The sequence below is a fragment of the Chiloscyllium punctatum genome, chromosome 14 (genome assembly GCF_047496795.1).
Source record: "Chiloscyllium punctatum isolate Juve2018m chromosome 14, sChiPun1.3, whole genome shotgun sequence".
NCBI lineage: Eukaryota > Metazoa > Chordata > Chondrichthyes > Orectolobiformes > Hemiscylliidae > Chiloscyllium > Chiloscyllium punctatum.
The window spans coordinates 28,499,868-28,519,736 of NC_092752.1; the positions used below are offsets into that span (position 1 = coordinate 28,499,868).

General features: G+C 40.7%; 2 protein-coding genes across 2 annotated transcripts in view; one reads left to right on the plus strand and one right to left on the minus strand.

The window, feature by feature from the left end:
- Window positions 1-5,860, minus strand: part of ugl (ureidoglycolate lyase) — a 77,075-nt gene extending 71,215 nt beyond the window's left edge. The window contains exon 1 of the mRNA XM_072584092.1: window positions 5,708-5,860. The gene's annotated coding sequence lies outside the window, so the exon portion shown is untranslated. The remainder of the gene's footprint in view (window positions 1-5,707) is intronic.
- Window positions 5,861-6,124: 264 nt separating this feature from the next.
- On the plus strand, window positions 6,125-14,950 carry rab33ba (RAB33B, member RAS oncogene family a). The gene is made up of 2 exons (XM_072584093.1): window positions 6,125-6,361; window positions 12,543-14,950. The coding sequence occupies exons 1-2, from the start codon at window positions 6,125-6,127 to the stop codon at window positions 12,987-12,989; spliced, it is 684 nt and encodes a 227-aa protein (XP_072440194.1). The 3' UTR covers window positions 12,990-14,950.
- The last annotated feature ends 4,919 nt before the right edge of the window (window positions 14,951-19,869 follow it).

A 19,869-nucleotide genomic window follows, 5' to 3' on the forward strand; every position in this document is an offset into this window, starting at 1 on the left:
GGAATATAGATAAGCTGCAGAGCTGGGCAGAATGGTGGCAGATGGACTTCAATGTGGGTAAGTGTGAGGTGATTCACTTTGGTATGAGTAACAAAAAGGTGGGGTACTGGGCTAATGGTCGGATACTTGGTAGTGTGGATGAGCAGAGGGATCTTGGTGTCCATGTACACAGATCTCTGAAAGTTGCCACCCAGGTAAATAATGCGGTGAAGAAGGCATATGGCGTACTGGCTTTTATTGGTAGAGGAATTGAGTTCTGGAGTCCTGAGGTCATGTTGCAGTTGTATAAGACTCTGGTGCGGCCGCATCTGCAGTATTGTGTGCAGTTTTGGTCGCCATACTATAGGAAGGATGTGGAGGCACTGGAACGGGTGCAGTGGAGGTTTACCAGGATGTTGCCTGGTATGGTGGGAAGATCGTATGAGGAAAGGCTGAGGCACTTGGGGCTGTTTTCATTGGAGAAAAGAAGGTTTAGGGGTGACTTGATAGAGGTGTACAAGATGATTAGGGGTTTAGATAGGGTTGACCATGAGAACCTTTTTCCACGTATGGAGTCAGCTATTACGAGGGGGCATAGCTTTAAATTAAGGGGTGGTAGGTATAGGACAGATGTTAGGGGTAGATTCTTTACTCAGCGAGTTGGGAGTTCATGGAATGCCCTGCCAGTAGCAGTGGTGGAGTCTCCCTCTTTATGGGCATTTAAACAGGCATTGGATAGGCATATGGAGGATAGTGGGCTAGTGTAGGTTAGGTGGGCTTGGATCGGCGCAACATCGAGGGCCAAAGGGCCTCTAGTGCGCTGTATTTTTCTATGTTCTATGTTCTATGTTCTATGTTCTAAGGTCCTGTTCCTCAAGGCTTCTGATAACATTTGAACCAGTGTCCTCGGAGTATTAGCCTGGGCATCTGGATTACTAGTCCATTATGCCACTGTATCCTTCTAAACATAGACCTGGACAAGCTTTTCATTCATAAAGCATGCTTCTCTTCAGGTCATCCACTCGTCTTTCTTCTTAGCTCATCTTTTATTTGCTTTGTCCTTATATTTTCTAATGCTCCATTCATCTGATTTTATATTACTAGACCTAGATTCCCTAGCAACATTTTAAAATATATTTTCCATTCATTCACAGAAGTTAGGCTTTCACTGCAAGGTGTTTTCCTGAGTAAATGTGTCTAATTGCAATCTTATCATTTGTTGTTTTAATGTTCCCAATATCTGATCTTGCTTTGTAAGTTACAATTAGAATTAGGTTTATTGTCACATGTACCCACATGGATACAGTGAAAAGTTCACAAAGTCACCACTTATGGTGCCATCTTAGGTACAGAGGCACCTAGGTACAAGGTCTTAACAATAAATTAGAAAAATAAAGAAATCAGAAATTCAGCATTACAGGCTTCCGATTACAGTCCACCTTAGATGCAAGGTACCTAGGTACAAAACCTTAGGAATAAACTAGAAAAGTGAAGAAAAAAAAAATTCTGCATTACAGTCCTTCAACGCTGGGACCTTGTCTTCAGGCCATACCAGGACCTAATGTCCCATTGAGTCCACAATGTGGGCCTATTGCAGCCCTGTTCATTCAAGATACTTACACCTTCTTGTTGCTGCAGTCATTGTATGTGAACTAGTTACAGTACTTGTCCACCATAACCTAACGACAAGCCAGATACAAACTGAAATCAGCTATCAACAACCAGGAGCTATAAGCCAAACATCACTATTAGCACAAACAGGGACAAGGAAATAATCGAACAACCAGCATGAGAGGAAACTGCTAAAAGAATAGGCTGGATGGAGCCTTGGGAATTAATTAAGCAGCACAGAGGGGTTTTGGACAGATTATTCGATATAGAGTACAGACGAAATCAGGAAAAATGAATAGGTAAAGAGGGTAGTGCTAGATGGATGAATAAATTCAAAGCACGTTATTAACACACAGTAAGCAGCTATTTAAAGGATTACATTGAGCTCAGGGGAGGCAGATAAATAAAGATTCAATGAGGACTCTAAATAAATAATTAATTAAGGTACATCTAGCAGGGCGAGGTGAGGAAAGGCTGGGAGGAGATCTGGGCACATCCGGGAGATATGAAAGGGAAATGTCAAGAACTGCAAGCCTGTAAATGGGATGTCATAGAAGCTTTTTCTGGGTGTTCATTGACTCCCTACAGTGTGGAAACAAGCCATTGGCCCAACAAATCCACACCAAATTTTCTGCTTCTAGTGCCATACTAGAAAGGATGATGCCACTAATAGCGTCCAATTCTCACCCAAACTAGAAAAAAACATTGAATGCAAATTGTTAAATATGCATCAATGAAATAACATAAGTTGTGTAGTGTTAATTGGGCTGTGGAAAACCTGTGGACATTGTTAGATCATATTTGCATGACCTCCCAATGGCATACCATCAAATATAAATATGGGCAAGGAATGAAATAGATCTTTCATGTGTTATAATTTAGTTTAGAACAAACAAATTAAACCTGTTTAACTGGTCAGCTTCAGTGAATGCAAGGTGATCTTATTTGAGCATACGATCCTCAGGTAGTGTGGCAAGATGACTGATTGTTTCTCCTGGGTGGAGGCTAGAGCTAGGGGATAATGTTTAAAAATAAAGGATCTGCCGTGTAAGATGGAAATAAGGAGATTTTTTAAACTCTTGGACGATTTGAGAATCTTTGGAAACCTCTTGTCTAGAAAGTGGTGGAGACAAAATTATTGAATAATTTTAAGGTAGAGGCAGATCAATTATTGATTGAAAGGGTTTTTTTTGTGGGGGGAGTAAGGTTGCATAGGTCAAAATGTATCATTTAGTCGAAGATTGTCATGACTGGTTGTCAATATCAAAATTGTCATGATCAGTCATGACCTTTATTGAATGGTGAAGCATACTTGAGGGGGCGAAGGGCCTCCTCCTACTTCACATATTTGTACAACCCTTAATTTTACACAAGCTTGAATATATAGAAGTGCTTTCCTGAAGAACGATTTCCATGGTTTGTTTTCAAGTCCCACTTCAGAGACTTGAGTACAAAGTCTAGGACAACATTTCAATTCTGTACTGATTGGGAGTGCTGCACTTTTGTTTCCACTTGAGTGTTGTGTTAAACTGCTGGGCCCCATCAACCTTTCAGATGTTTATGAAAGATTTCATATTGCTATTTCAAAGAAGTGCACACCAGTTTACTCCATTATCTTGACCAACTATATTATACCTCAACAAACATCACAAAACAGACTATTTGGTGAAATTGCTATTTGAGGTTCTTGCTATGTGCAAATTGGTTACTATGATTCCTACCTTGAAACAAGGACTATATCTGAAAGGCATTTTCATTGGCTGTAAAGCATGAGGATAACTCAAAGCCATGGGACTGCTGTAAGAAAGCCAAGTATTTGTACATATGTTCCCAAATATTCAAAGAGTGTCCAGAAATGTTAATTGAAAACAAATAAAAAATGCTGGAAATCACGGGGGTGAGGCAGCATCCATGGACAGAGGAAGTTAACATTTCGAATCTAGACGACTTTTCATCAGAACTGACATGAGGTCGGGGGGCGAGGGGGGGGGTGCGGGGGATTGGGGGGGGAAGGTTGGATTGCTGGAGGAGAAAGGATGTTGATAATGTGCGAATACAGAACAATGGTGGGTCTGTGCACAATTTAAAGATGTTGAGCTCAATCTTAGGTCCAGAAGGTTGTAAGAATGTCAGATGTTAAATTTGGTATGGTTAATAAACATCTGGGTAAAATGAAGATTGAATCAACAAACTATGCATCGCTCTTAAGTTCCAGAATAAAGTTATTTCTTTTCGTAGGGCAAAGTTAAAAATCACACAACACCAGGTTATAGTCCAACAGGTTTAATTGGAAGCACACTAGCTTTCGGAGCGACGCTCCTTCATCAGGTGATTGTGGAGGGCTCGATCGTGACACAGACTTTATAGCAAAAATTTACAGTGTGATGTAACTGAAATTATACATTGAAAAATTGATTGTCTGTTAAACCTTTCATCTGTTAGAATACAGGGATAGTTTCACTTCTTTCATGTGTAAATCACAAAACCCTTTTTTTTAAGTTGCATTCTCGGGTTAGCTGTTAACAATGGTGATAGCTAGACAATATGTTGAAGGTGTTAGCCCCCTGTGTTCTCTGTCTATGACCTGATGTTTAGATTGATTCTAATCTAAAAAGTGAGATAACAGAGTTTTACATAAATTCATGCAGTTTTTGAGCTCAGAGTTCTACATGAATGTATGCAGTTTTTGAGCAAATTGCAAGTACAAAAAAATTCAGCACACAAAATATATGTGTGCATGTGGGTCTTTGTCTGTCTGTGTGTGTGTTTGTCTGGGGTGGGGGTTGTGAGTGTGATGAAAATGTGTGTGTGTGTGTAGTGAGTGCAGAGTGTCTTAAGTTTGTGAGGGGGTGCATGTGTGGGAGTGTGTGTGTCTATAAGGGTGTGTGTGGGTGTCTGTGTGCACGTCTGTGTGTACCTGTGACTGTGTGTGTGTGTGTGTGTGTAGGAATATCTGTGTGTGTGTCTTGCCTCCTTGCCTGCCCGCAGGCATGGTACATTGGGGAAACCAAGCAAAGGCTACGACAATGGATGAATGGGCACCGCACCAACAATCAACAGACAGGAGGGTTCCCTCCCAGTTGCGGAACACTTCAGTGGTCCAGGACATTCAGCCTCGGACTTCGGGTGACCATCCTCCAAGGTGGACTTCGGGACAGGCAGCAGAGGAAAGTGGCCGAGCAGAGGCTGATAGCTACGTTCGGTACCCATAGGAAGGGCCTCAACTGGGACCTTGGGTTCATGTCACATTACAGGTGATCACCATTGCACTACACACACACACACACACACACACACAGATATTCCTACACACTCACACTCTCACATACACACAGACACCCACACACAGCCTTATAGACACACACACTCCCACACATGCACCCCCTCACAGACTTAAGACACTCTGCACTCACTACACACACACACATTTTCATCACACTCACAACCCCCACCCCAGACAAACACACACACAGACAGACAAAGACCCACATGCACACATATATTTTGTGTGCTGATTTTTTTTTGTACTTGCAGAGTTACATTGCACTTTGCTAAAAAACTGCATACATTCATGTAGAACTCTGAGCTCAAAAATGGCATTAATTTATGTAAAACTCTGTTATCTCACTTTTTAGATTAGAATCAATCTAAACATCAGGACAGAGAACACAGGGGGCTAACACCTTCAACATATTGTATAGCTATCACCATTGTTAACAGCTAACCCGAGAATGCAACTTTAAAAAAAAGGGTTTTGTGATTTACACACGAAAGAAGTGAAACTATCACTGTATTCTAACAGATAAAAGGCTTAACAATCAATTTTTCAATGTATAATTTCAGTTACATCACACTTTAAATTTTTGCTATAAATTCTGTGTCACGATCGAGCCCTGATTGAAGGAGCGTCGCTCCGAAAGCTAGTGTGTTTCCAATTAAATCTGTTGGACTATAACCTGGTGTTGTGTGATTTTTAACTTTGTACATCCCAGTCCAACACCGGTATCTCCGAATCATTCGTAGGGCAAGGCTTGGAACATGAACAATCCCCACCAGAGAGCAGAGGTACTCAGCGCTCTCCGATCACCATTGGGACCTGGGTAACCTGCGGACTTACATGAATATGTGGATCGGATTTGTAAAACTGCACCAGAAGTAAACTGCTGGATTAATGTTTGTCTAAAGAAAATGCAGAGCCTCCTGAACCGCCGATTAGCAGAGGGACTGCCTCTGGCGCAGGAGTGAAAAAGGGACCCATCGGCTCAGAGACGTTCTCGCGATATTCTCTCCATCCTCAAATATCATTGTTTTCTTCTTCCTCCTCCTTCTCCTTCTCCTCCTTCAGTCGGGCGAGGAGGCGCCTGGAAGGTTACTTTGTGAAACAATGTAGCGAGTGGCAACAATGTAACAAATTGTAACCTCGAGCGGTGAGGCACACGACAGCGGGCTGCAGCTCAGACCCAGAGTGAGACAGGCAGCGAGGCTTCCACACCGTCTCCTTCAGCACTTTGCAATCTGCCCCCGGCGTCAAGTCATGTCCTCCTCCCCGGGAGGAGGCACCTCGGCTCTGGAGCCCGCCGCCGGCTCGCTGCTCCTCAACGCGCCGCCCCGCTCCAGGATCTACAAGATCATCGTCATTGGCGACTCGGGAGTGGGCAAGACCTGCCTGACCTACCGCTTCTGCGCCGGCAAATTTCCCGACAAGACCGAGGCCACTATCGGGGTGGACTTCCGAGAGAAAACCGTGGAGATTGATGGAGAAAAGATTAAGGTAACTTCTGACTACCGCCCCACCTTCCAAAAAAAACCAAAAGAAAAATCCGCTAGAATATTCAGAAGAGCACAGACTCTTCCGTATGTCATACACAAGTTGATTTTCTAGATTTTATTTCAAATTTACCTCATTTAAACAGTGTAACTGTTTATTTTTGAAAAAAACATCGGTTGCGAAATCTGTCCAATTTATCAACTTTTGTTACAACAATTTCCTCGTAACTTGCAGTAAAAGATAGTAGTTGTTAACTTTATTATGTAAAGGGTTGGGTCCAGGAAGTTAGTGTTGTGAAGCCTGGATAATGGAAATATGTATAGTGTATTAAAACACTTTAAAATTCCTTTACCAGTAACTTATCTGTTTTAGAACGTCAAAAACGTGTAATGGGTTTTTATAACAGCTGAAACATTTGTTGCTCTGTTGGCCCCATGACTTAATAGTGAATATGTTATATATGCACAATTCACGATTTTTTTTGTTGATCGTGAGTTAAATAATCTTTACTTGGGTGTAGCATAAAGCTGGTATGGGTTAAAGTTTATATTACAGGATTGCATGGGCCCAATAGATGACAACCAGATTTCTGTCAATTCTGCAAGTGGGCTCGAGGTAACATCTGACAACCCCTTGTCACTCTTATATTTTTACCCACCTCATGGGATCTTATATTTGAATTATGTTCCCTCTTAAAAATTCTAAACTCCAGCAAATACAAGCCTATTCTGTTCAATTGTTCTTCCTAAAACAATCTGCCCATTTCAGATATTAGTCCAGTGGTTCATCTTAATCCTGAGATGGGACCCCTAGTTGATCTTGTCCTTCTTCCTACACTCAAATTGAGATGAGTTTCATCATCACATTTAAAGGGAATAGGGTGTTGTACTACAGTCAGTATAATTGGAAGAATTAATTTAAATTGTCCAGTCAGACGATACACACTGTTGTAGACAGTGAAACAGACAAGGGATTAAAACCAGGGTTAGTGTGAATAGCAGACCTCCAAGACAGATACCAGATGTCAAAGTTTTCAATAAAGGCAGAAGAAACTTGATTTTTTTTTGTTAGTTTGGAAGGAAGGCAAGTGAGAGATGATCTTAATAAAGATACATCACATTATAGAAAATGTAAATTATAAATATTACTTCCAACAAAACTATGCCAAAGTAGAGCAGAGGCAAAGGAGATTAAACTAATTTTGAGTAAAGTTTGTTTGGAAAACTATCAGAACTAGTAATTAATCATGCTTTTGCAAATAGCTATAGGTTTTACAAAGTAACATAAGTATTATTCAAAAGGCTGCATAGAAATAGCTGTGGGAACAACAGATCAATGAGTTTAATATTAATTAGGATTACCATATAAATTCATTGTTTTTAGAGCACAGCACGAGATCCTTCAGCCCATCGTGTCTGCACCTGTCATCAAGTATCAATCTGTTCTTATTCCATTTTCCAGCACTTGGCATAGATCCTGTGTGCTGCAGTGTTTCAAATATTATCTAAATTGTTCTTAAATGTCTTGAGAGTTTCTGCCTCTACTATCTTCCTAAGCAGTGATTTCCAGATAACCACAACCATCTGAGTGAAGAACTATTTCCTTAGATCCCCTCTACATTTCTTGCCCCTTACTGTAAAACTCTATGTACCCCCTGATTATTGAATGCTCTACTCGGGGGGGGGGGGGGGGGGGGAAGGGTTCTCTTTACTTATCCTGTCTATGCCTCAGATGTTTGTATACCTCAATCAGATCATCGCCACTCCATCTTCTCTGCACTAAGGAAAATAACTTCAGCCTATTTAGTTTTTCTTTATAATGCCTTCATCTGCCTTGGTGAATCTTTTCTCCCAATGTTAGATGACACTTGGAAAGAAAGGATAGTTAAGTATTGCGGTTAATTCATAGTACAGTCAAGAGAGTTTGAATGGACTTCTAGCTAGGAAGGACATCTTGTCTGAGCATGTTATTGGAAATCTCATAATAATGATCCAAATTCATTGTTGAGTTTAGATTGTAGTAAAGCTTTTAATGCCATGAGGCACATGTGCTTGGATGACAAGGAAGGAAAGTATGGAATCAGTGACAGACTTCAAAGAAACAAATATCGGTAAAGCACAGAGCTTACTTGGGGAGCTGTCAAGTAAATGCAAAGCCATTAGGATAGTTTGGGAAGATGGACTGATTACATTTTTATGTGAATGAATTGCATGGTGGCTCAGTGGTTAGCACAGTTGCCTCACAGCTCCACGGATGCGGGTTCAATTCCAGCCTCTGGCGACTGTCTGCGTTGAGTTTGCACGTTTTCCTCGTGGGTTTCCTCCGGGTGCTCTGGTTTCCTCCCACATTCCAAAGATGTGCAGGTCAGGTGAATTGGCCATGCTAAATTGCCCATAGTGTTAGGTGCATTAGTCAGAGGGAAATGGGTCTGGGTGGGTTACTCTTCAGATTGGTTGGGCCGAAGGGCCTGTTTCCATGCTGTAGGGAATCTAATCTAAATTGTCCATAGTGATAGATGCGTTAGTTAGGGGAATGAGTCTGGGTGGATTACTGTTCGGAGGGTTGGTGTGGACTTGTTGAGCCGAAGGGCCTGTAGGGAATCTAATCAACACTTTGGGGGCGGCACGATGGCTCAGTGGTTAGCACTGCTGCCTCACAGTGCCAGGGACCTGGGTTCAGTTCCCACCTCGGGTGACTGTCTGTGTGGAGTTTGCACATTCTCCCAGTGTCTGCATGGGTTTTCTCCGCGTGCTCCGGTTTCCTCCCACAATCAAAGATATGCAGGTTAGGTGAGTTGGCCATGCTAAATTGCCCATGGTGTTAGATACATTAGTCAGGGGTAAATGTAGGGGAATAGGTCTGGGTGGGTTGCTGTTCGGAGGGTCGATGTGGACGTGTTGGGCCGAAGGGCCTGTTTTCACACTGTAAGAAATCTAATCTAAATGAGACAAGGGAAAGGAGAAATATATAAATGCATATATAAATGAAGTGTCTTCTGTTGCAACATGACGCAACAGAAGGGATTATTGTGGTTATCTTATTGAAATCAAAAATGCAACTGATGGTTGCAGTAAAATAAAATTTTAGATATATTTGTTGAGGAATACAGTATAAATCTCTGGAATGTGATAATTGATCTGTACAAGGCATATTTACAGGCACACCTTAGATATGCTGGGCACTGTTCTATAGGAAGAATATTCAGAATTTGCAAAGAATAAAGGTAGACTGAACAGAAATTTATCTTGAAATGTCCAAGCTGAGAAGTTTTTGCAAGGTCTAGGACTATTTACTTTTGTGAAGATTAAGTTTAACAGAGATAATCTAGATTCTTATGGGTTTGGATAATTTGAATCTCAAATATTAGATTGAGTTTCTCAAACTGTAGAACAGGAGATTACTGACTCAATCTTGGAGGAATTGGTGCCCAAGAGAATAGTTCACAGGCTGGTGAATATTTGGAATCAAATGTCAAAAAGTGTGAACAAAGTTGCAAGAAAGAATTGCATAGATATTTGAGGCAGTTCAATTGACTTTTGTTGATTAAATTGATAAAGTGGTCTTTTCTGGCTTTGTAATTTTTGTATTTTCATGTAATTACTTACGAATTGCATTTCTACAAAGGGAAAGAGAAATTAGAACAGTTCATTCTTTTAAAAGTTGCATGTTGTGAATGGGAGGACTGGCCTTAATTTATAAATCTTGAAAAGAATCCAGAAGGACTGAATGGCCTCCTGTCTGCCTTGTGAATGGATTAAATCTGGAACTGCCCACTATTTTAGATAAGCTGTGTGTAAGTATGTGCCATTATCTAATGGATCATTGTGCACCACTTGGACTTCTGATCTTTTAGGTCTAAAACAACATCCCACATGTCTACAATACTTTCAATGTTTAAAAGGAACAGAGCTCCAAGGTTTTTGACAGGCAGTTGCACCAAAAGCTAATACTGTTCCATAAAGGTAGAAATCAAGAGGGATGATTTGAATTTATGTGACTGTTTTTAAAAATGTTAGAGAGACTAGTGAGACAATGCCAGGGAATTGCACTAGGTATCTTGACTGATTCCAAAGGAAGGACAGCATAATGAAGTGATGAACAAGAGGCCCAGAATAAGGAGGAGAGTACTTGGCAGATTATAGGGACATAGTGGCCCAGTGGGGTGGCACAGTGGCCCAGTAGTTAGCACTGCTGCCTCACAGCGCCAGGGACCCAGGTTCGATTCCAGCCTCGGGCGACTGCCTGTATGGAGTTTGCACATTCTACCTGTGCCTGCTTGGGTTTTCTGGGTGCTTCTGTTTCGTCCCATGGTCCAAAGATGTGCAGGTTAGGTGAATTGGCCATGCTAAATTGCCCATAATGTTGAGGATTGTGTAGGTTAGGAGAAATGTGATAGGGTAGGGGAATGGGTCTGGATGGTCAGTGTGGACTTGGGCCACTGTATGATTCTATGGTTCTATGACAGTGGAGATTGCTGAAATAAAATAGGATTCCAGCATGTGCAGATTTAAAAGATTATGACAACAGTTTTGAACTTGATGTATTGATAAATGAAGAACCAGTGTGGGTCTATTAGGAAAAGGTTACGGATGTACAGAATAATATATTTGTGTGGTTAGTAATAGAAATAGGGAGTTTAATGTTATTCTTACTCTTCAGGATGATCCTAGAAAGTGGGCAATTCTGGCTGCGAAGAGGAAAGTACACCAGTGCAGAATGACATCAATAACTTTCAATAATTGGATCATTTCAGGTCACTGTCAGTCATAGATGCCACCGTTCAGCATTTCTTCCTTTCTGTTCAAAGTAATCTTATTGAGTAAAGGCTACTCAAACCACCATATTAACACACAGTCACATTTTCTGGGATTAATATCTAATAGCGGTACATGCTTCCCTGTAGCCATTCCCAAGCTTCATTTGTACACTTGGCGTTTCTGCACTTGCTGACTTGTTCTTAAAGCTTTTAGTCTCCAAATGTAAAAATAGCATTAAATGACATATTTAAAGAGCTCGAGAGGAATTAGATTTGAGTGGTGTAACACAAAGGGAGTCAGGTAACTCAAAAGTTTCAGAACCATTTTGACTGCGATAGCAGGAATTCCATTATTTATTCATTATATGCCTATTGTGAGCAACAGAATCCTAGAAACATACAGCACAGAAGATGGTTATATTAACTCATCTATGTTAACTCTTAGAATAGTTGTGCTTGGTTCCCAATTCTCACTTTTTAAAAACATTTGTGATTCTCTAAGTTTCATATCCTCGAGCATCTGTCCAACCCCTTTTTAAAGTTAGTTATGGAATTAGCTTGCATCATCTTTTTGCCTATATCCCATTTATAAATGTTGCCAAGGCTATTGGTCCCAAAATTGACCCTGGGGAAATATCCTGGAAACAATTTCCTTGCCTGAAAAGCATCCTCCACCTTTTTGTGTTACTGAATCAATTTCCTATCCGTAGTGTCACTTTTCCCTCGAATTCTGTGGGTTTCCATTTATAAACCTTCTGTGCAACACTAAACAAGCCTATTAAACTTACAACAAATGCAAAATAGAGTCACCTGGCCAGAAAAATTCCAAGTTTGGACACTGAACCCATGCTAACTTGGTTAATCGCGGCCCAGGTAGTGACAGAAGTGCTATGATCCCTTGGAGGATAAGAACTCGGGCTTCCCTGCCAATCCTAACTAAAGAGCACACTTGTATATATGGCTGGAATTTAATTTAGCCTCTCAATTTGTAGGTAACTATCCCTTACTCACTGCATTTTGCTGGAAATATTACTCTGCCTTTATCCATAGGCACTGCTTTAGCTTTGGTCATGAGTACTATTTGTTGCAAAACCTCCATTTTAAATAGACGCTGCCGATGTTTGTTGCACTGGACTACTTAGTAATAAATAGAGTTTGTGCCCTGAGTCCTGTCCAATTCCTAACTTATAGACCATGGTATCAGTAAATGATGAAGATGTCAGAGGCTATTTTCACTGACAATCAAATGATCCTTACTGGAAAGTGTACATATGTAGAATGTGGCTGGAAATGGGACGAAGTTTGGCTGTGTTGTTGCCAAATAGTTGGTTTTGCCTGTTTGCGTACAGAGAGACAAGTGATGGACAAGGAAACCAAAAGTTTTTATTAGAGAATTTCTAAAAAATCTTCTTGTTTTTGACATTTTAGATTCAACTGTGGGATACAGCTGGCCAAGAACGTTTTCGGAAGAGCATGGTACAACACTACTACAGGAATGTCCATGCCGTCGTCTTTGTTTATGACATGACCAACCCTGTGAGCTTTCAGAGTCTGCCAGCCTGGATTGAAGAATGCAACCAGCACTCACTTGGTGGAGAAATCCCACGTATCCTCGTGGGGAACAAGTGCGACCTAACAGATGCCACCAAAGTCAAAACTGAGCTGGCTCAGAAATTTGCTGATACTCAAAGTATGCCCCTGTTTGAAACCTCTGCTAAGAACCCAAATGACAATGATCATGTGGAGGCCATATTCTTGACTTTGGCTCATAAACTGAAAAACCATAAGCCTATGATGCTTAGCCAGCTCCAGGTAGATGAGCCAAAAGTGAAGTTGGAATCTGAACCAAAGGCTGATGTGGAGTGTTACTGTTAAAGGTTAACTTTTGGTGTTTTCTATAATGAGTGAAGATCAAGAGCACCAGATTATGAGAGGAAATTCAACAGGAGAAGGGAATGAATAATACATTGGATTACCCATATTCAAATATAACCAGACTCTCTTTACTCAAACTGGGGACAGTAAGGGATAGGCTGCATTTTATGGTACTCCCAGCTATTAGTTTTATGCAGAGATATGTAGAAGAAGCTTTGAGTAAATTGCCTCAGTTAAAGAAGCCATTTGAATTTACGCCTTAGGATTCTTTTCCCCCACTATTCCTTCACTCATTTCTTTCAATGTCCGTCTCCAGTTAGTTGTGGGAGGATTAAATATTTTCTGTATGGGAGGCATTTTTCAGTTGCTCAGCTGGTTGTTAGGGGCAAACAGCTGAGTCTTGCAGAGCTGGAGAGTTTCTTGTTTGATTGTCAGTTTGTGTTGGATCAGCTGATGTTAGCCAAGATAGTGACAGGGGCAGCACTATTAGTTTCCAGTTTCTTCACGCTGAGAAGGGTGAACCCACAAAGGTTAGTTCATTTTCTGTCAACGTTGTGATTCTTCTTGTAGTTGAGGTTTGTCAACATTCACCGCTTTGGCTTCTATATGAAGAATGGTGCTTTGATTTTGAGATAACTGGAATGTTGAAAATTGACCGAAAATGGAGGAAAAGTGTTTTGGTTTTAAAAAAAAGTATTACTTTTAATATCTACAATAATCTGAGGATTTTATCTGTGAAATACAGAAATGTGATGTTCACAGTCTATATACTTCTAATACTATATTCCTAACAAGAACATTGAGATTTTTAAAGGAATATATCAAATTTGAGTTGCAGACTTTTGTGGCACCACACTTAAAATTTCCAACTAAAGCCTTAAACTAGAGTCAGTTATGGATGTAGGTTTGCTCGCTGAGCTGGAAGGTTCATTTCCAGATGTTTTGTCACCCTACTAGGTAACATCTTCAGTGGGCCTCTGGGTGAAGCACTGTTGATAATTTCTGCTTTCTATTGATATATTTGGGTTTCTTTGGGTTGGTGATGTCATTTCCTGTGGTGATGTCATTTTCTGTTCTTTTTCTCAGGGGGTGGTAGATGGGGGTCTAACTCGGTGTGTTTGTTGATAGAGTTCTGGAAATGACATCACCACAGGAAATGACATCACCAACCCAAAGAAACCCAAATATATCAATAGAAAGCAGGAATTATCAACAGTGCTTCACCCGGAGGCCCACTGAAGATGTTACCTAGTAGGGTGACAAAACATCTGGAAATGAACCTTCCAGTACAGCGAGCAAACCTACATCCAGAACCTCAGTCAGATCTACAAATTTTCTCAAAACTCGCTACAGTCAGTTATTTTGTTCAAAGACTAGAGAGTGGTAGGAAAGTAAGAAAGAAGCACAGTGTTTAACTATTTGTCTGCAGTCATGAAAACTGGCTGTGGCAAACAAATAGTGATCTCTTTGTGGACAAATGCAGATTTCTTTTAAACCCCAACCTTCCTTTAAGTTGGAAAAAGGGATATACGATAAAGGGATACATTAAATGGTCAGTGCTTCTCATGTTGTGGGAAAGTTGAAATATTTTTTGCATGCATTTGTTCATGCCTTTGAAGTTTTCGCTGATCCAGACAATATTTACCAAATGCACTCTGTAACATCCAAACAGTTACCCATAATTCTTGCTTAATTACGATGATGCATGAATTACTAGTAACTGATTCATGAGAAGATTGTGGAAATGTTTGTAACTGTCGATTATTAACTCGTTATCTGCCTGCAGATGGTAATTGTCCTGGATGAAGTTATAAATTGGCATTGTTATGGTGAGCACACTTAAAGCAGATCACTGGTTACAATAGTATGCTTAAAACATTGTCAATGATAACTTGATTACAATAGTACTTTTATTGAATAAAACACTATCACCAGTCTAAATAAAAGTTTTAATGTTCCAATTCTACTTTGTCACGTTTTTCATTTTTTTAAAGGATTTTTCAAAATGAAATCTTTTTTTTCTATTCCCCTCTCCCCAATCTTGTGATACTTGGTGAGTTTCTCCCTTCTTTTTCCAGTGTCCATTCAGGGTTTTTTTTAATAAAAGGGTATGTCAAATTTGACTTTCATTTTCCCTCTCTAGTTGAATGTTTAATATTGCTAACATGGAAGATGTTTGGATATGGTCTCTATATGTACTCCAAGAAAGCATTTTATAGATTTCTCAATCACGAAGTCTATCACACTACTACCAAATGTCTTACGACCCACCTTCACTCACTGGCCTCTGTGCAAACTGCTTTAGTAAATCATTCCCGTTCATAAGGCAAATTTCGTATTTTAGAAACTGTTATTGCCAACCTGTTGCCTTGACGACCATCTGTCTGCCTTTCATATCAAGGGTCCCTGAATGGGTTGTTATCTCCCAGAATGGAGCTCTCTTCACCTGTATCTCTCTGCTTACGTCCCTCATCAGTCTTCAGACCTCTTCTACCGTCTGCTGCACATCCCCTCAACACAAACTACCTTGTATGTCATCAACATTCTGTTTAATTGTAACATTGTTACCACGTCTTAACCTCTCTATTACCCTTTACTATGGTTATTACACCACCATCTCCTGGCATCTTTCTCCACTGTTTATCTCCTTGAGATTGACTTTTGGCAAGTACATCACTACCAATGGCTGTTCCTTGACCTCTTCCTTATTTGGATGCCATGGCATCTTTAACTAAAGAGAAGTGTTCAGTTCCCACTGAGATACCAGTGACACCCTGTTGCCCTTCTGTAATCCGGATGTTACCAGCTTGTTTCTCTATATCAATCCTGGATAAATCTTCATTACCTCTCAAACACAGGGAAGTCTTGAGCCATGGACATTTTTGCCTCAATTTCTTCTGCTCTTTCTCCAGACTCTCTTAATCTGTTCATAATCTGAGAATGCCATTCATCCCTAAACTGAGTTTCCCAGCCAATATCCTCCCCCTCATCAAGATCACCAACTTCCAAATCTGTAATATTGTGCACATGCATCCTTATTTCAGCCCATCCTATACCAAGACGATTATGCTAGCACATCCAAATTAATTCCAATCTACCATCTTACCTCCCATTTTCCAGGGGATCTAATATTCTGCTGTCTATAAACTAACCTGCTTGTCTATTGTCATATTTACCTGCACATTTACCAATATAATTTATTGTATCCGTTGCTCCCAATGTGGTCTCCTCTACATTGGAGAGACTGAACGCCTCCTAGCAGAGCACTTTAGTGAACATCTCTGGGACATCCACACCAATCAACTCCACCGCCCTGTGGCCCAATGTTTCAACTCCCCCTCCCACTCTGCCAAAGACACGCAGGTCCTGGGCCTCCTCCACCACCGCTCTCTCACCACCCGACGCCACCTCGGAACACTTCAACCGCATGGCATCAATGTGGATTTCACCAGTTTCCTCATTTCCCCTTTCCCCCACCTTACCCCAGCTCCAACCTTCCAGCTCAGCACTGTCCCCATGACCTGTCCTACCTGCCTATCTTCCTTTCCACCTATTCATTCCATCCTCCTCTCTGACCTATCACCTCCATCCCCACCCCCATTCACCTATTGTACTCTATGCTACTTTCAAACCCCTCTCATTTATCTCTCCACTCTGCAGGCACCCTGCCTGTATTCCTGATGAAGGACCTTTGCCCGAAACGTCGATTTTTCTGCTCCTCCGATGCTGCCTGAACTGCTGTGCTTTTCCAGCACCACTCTAATCTAGACTCTGGCTTCCATCATCTGAGGTCCTTGTTTTTACCTATTATCATATCCATGCAGATGCTGGAGATCAGCGTCGAAGAGTATGGTGCTGGAAAAGCAATTCCTGATGAAGGGCTTATGATCGAAATGTCGATTTTCCTGCTGCTCGGATGCTGCCTGACCAGCTGTGCTTTTCCAGCACCACACTCATTAATTGTGATTGGTTCCCAGTCTCTTGCTCTTTACGGTTATATTATTCTATTTCTACAATCTGCTTCTACTCTTCATTAATCTTTAAGATCTCCTCCACTTACCTAACTTAAGACATCTCCATTCTCTACCTCCTTTAACCCACCATGACAAGTGTGCCTTTACAATAGAGAACTTTTACGTTTGAACTTGAAGTCAACACAAAGAAAACCAGTGAGTCTGTAGTTGTGTTTTTGGCTCTCAAACTAGTCAAATTTTGTTGCTTTGGCTTCTTAAAGTGTGTTTTCAAAGCAATTACTTTAATACCCTAAAAGGATTTCCAAGTACTAACCTGTTTTATATTATTTTTGCCACCTTGTGTTGCTCTCGCAGTTTTACTCATTTCAGATTGCAATGCCACAAACCCCAAGCAATCCACATGAATGACCAGGATCATGAACAAACCAGAATCACTTTTCTTAACGCACAATCTTCTGGCAAAAGAAAGTGTCAGTTCTATCCAACTTGTTTTTCTGTATGGTCCTTCAAGAACAAGTACATGTATACAGTGCTTTCAATGCTATAACGCATCACAAGGCACTACAAACAAAATATGGCATTAAATGTTTGGTCATAATGGGCAGGTTTTAAGAAGTGACATGGAAGTTAGCAAAGTAGAGATTTAGGGAGGCTGTTCCAGAGCTTGGGACCTGGACTGCTCAAGGTATAGCCATCAAAGATGGAACAATTAAAATCAAGTCTGAGCAAGAATTGGAGGAGGATTCATAGAGGCCATTGCGCTGGAGAGAGCTAGAGGGTGAGGAAGGAACATGTTGACAGATTTGAGAACAATGACGAAAAGTTTCAATCTGTGTTACCTGGATAGTTGTTTAACCACAGGGGTGAATGGGATGTTGTACAAGTGAGCAAACAGACCACTAGAGGTTTGTAATTATTTCAAGTTTATTAAGGTTATAAGATGAAAGGCCTGCCAGACGAGCAGTGGATTTGTCCTACCTAGTGGCTAAATGCATGAGATCTTGGCAGATCCCGGGGATGGTATCAGGATAACACTACTGACGTTTAGATAGTCAGTGTTGATTGAACAGCTGTTTAGGAACTTGGATACAAATGCACCACCAACTTTGCTTCTGTCAGAGAGCAGGGAGGAATTTGATGGTAGGTAATATAGACAATGACTTTGGTTTACGAAGTATTAGAGAATATTTCTGCTCACCCAGTATTTAAGGTCAGCGGCAATGTGGCAAATTGAAGGATAGTTGAGGTGGACTTCAATGCTGACATGCATATGGAATTTGACATTTTTGGATTATGTTATTGAAGGATTAAGTTAGAATGAAAAATTGAAGGGTGCAAACAATAGATCCTTGAGGCACTTGGGAAGTAACTGTGCTGAAGTGGGAAGGGAAATAATTCAATATGATTTGTTAGACTGGGATAAATCAGAATTCCAAAAGCGCAAATTGCTGGAAAAACTCAGCAGGTCTGGCAGTAACTGTGGAAAGAAATCAGAGTTAATGTTGAGTTGAGTGAGCCTTCCTCAATCAGAATCCCATTCAGCTGGATGGAAAGGATTTTGGAGGAGGTATAGTTCAGCCCTGTGAAAGGCTGCAGACAGATAAATGAGAAGGATAGTTTATCATGTTTGCAACCATGCAAGATATCAATTGTCACTTCAATAAAGGAAGTTTTAGTACTATGGCTGAGGCTAAAACTGATTGGATTGGTTCAACAATGGAGTCTAAAAGATGGGTATGGATCTCTGAAGTGACAACACTTTCATAAACTCTGGAAAGGTAAGGAAGTTTGACATAGAGCAGTAATTTGCAAAGACTGGGTTTGACAGTCTTTGAGTGGGTAGATTTGAAAAGGGTGTGTGAGAAACAAAACTCACATATTAATAAATTTCAGTCCAAGTCAAATTCTGAAGCAGCCAATTTTATTGATACGTACTTGCAAGAACAGGTGCCTAATGAGTAAGCACCCCGATCTGAGGGTTACATTCTGATTTATGCTGTTCAGCTGTGTCTCTCGGTCCTCCTCTTTCACCCCATTGGTTACTTCTGCTGTAGTGCGTAGCCTATCACAAGCTCTAGCTTTACACCACCTTTGTCTTGCTTCTCTCCGCCTCTGTTTACTTCTCCCATTACTCTAAGCCTGTTACCCTTTACTCTTATTTATCTCATTCCTCATATGGGACTATCCTGGCATAGTTTGCTGTCTTCATGCGATCATCCTGCCAAAAACTAAATTCCATCCGCTGGCCACATCCCTCCTGAGACTGGCACACTATTCTCCTGTTACTGGTACATCCCGCTACATGGTCACTCTGCCCTATTAGTCATAGATAATTCGACCTGTTTTCGCTTCTTCTGTTTAGTATTGGCATGCACAGCCTAACTTTATAATGTAAGCTTTTGCAGAAGCAACAATTGTTCCCTTATTCTGCACAATTTTAACCCTATACCTTACAGGAGGGTCAATTATTGGTTAGAAGGAAGCATTTCTAACTGTGAGAAGAAGAATGGTACTTCTGATCACTTATGCTCTACTAAGGAGCATGATCAGTGTGAAGGCGTATTCAGCTGAGTGACTGGAACTGAAAATATGGTTCAAAATTGGAATTTGATGCAAAGGGAGACAAAGGGTGATTTAATTACAATTTATGGTAAAAGGAATCTTTCTCAAGGTCAGGTCACACATGACAGCATCACGAGTGTGCAGGAAAAGAAAACAAATGGTGAATAGACTTAGTGAATATTTCTAATCTTTAAAACAAAGTGTCTTCAGTATGTATTTAGATTTCCAATGTTTTTATTCTCTTTTCTTAACAAGCTATTTCAGTATGAGATTAATACTGTGATTTTTTTTAAAGATATCAACACAGTAAAGTGTAGAGATCATGGAAATGATAGTAATTCATT

What these genes read in the sequence shown, in the direction of transcription:
- rab33ba (XM_072584093.1), top strand. Translation starts at nt 6,125, where the DNA reads ATGTCCTCCTCCCCGGGAGGAGGCACCTCGGCTCTGGAGCCCGCCGCC. An exon ending in TTGATGGAGAAAAGATTAAG is followed by an intron (nt 6,362 to 12,542) that starts GTAACTTCTGAC and finishes TTGACATTTTAG; the next exon opens with ATTCAACTGTGGGATACAGC.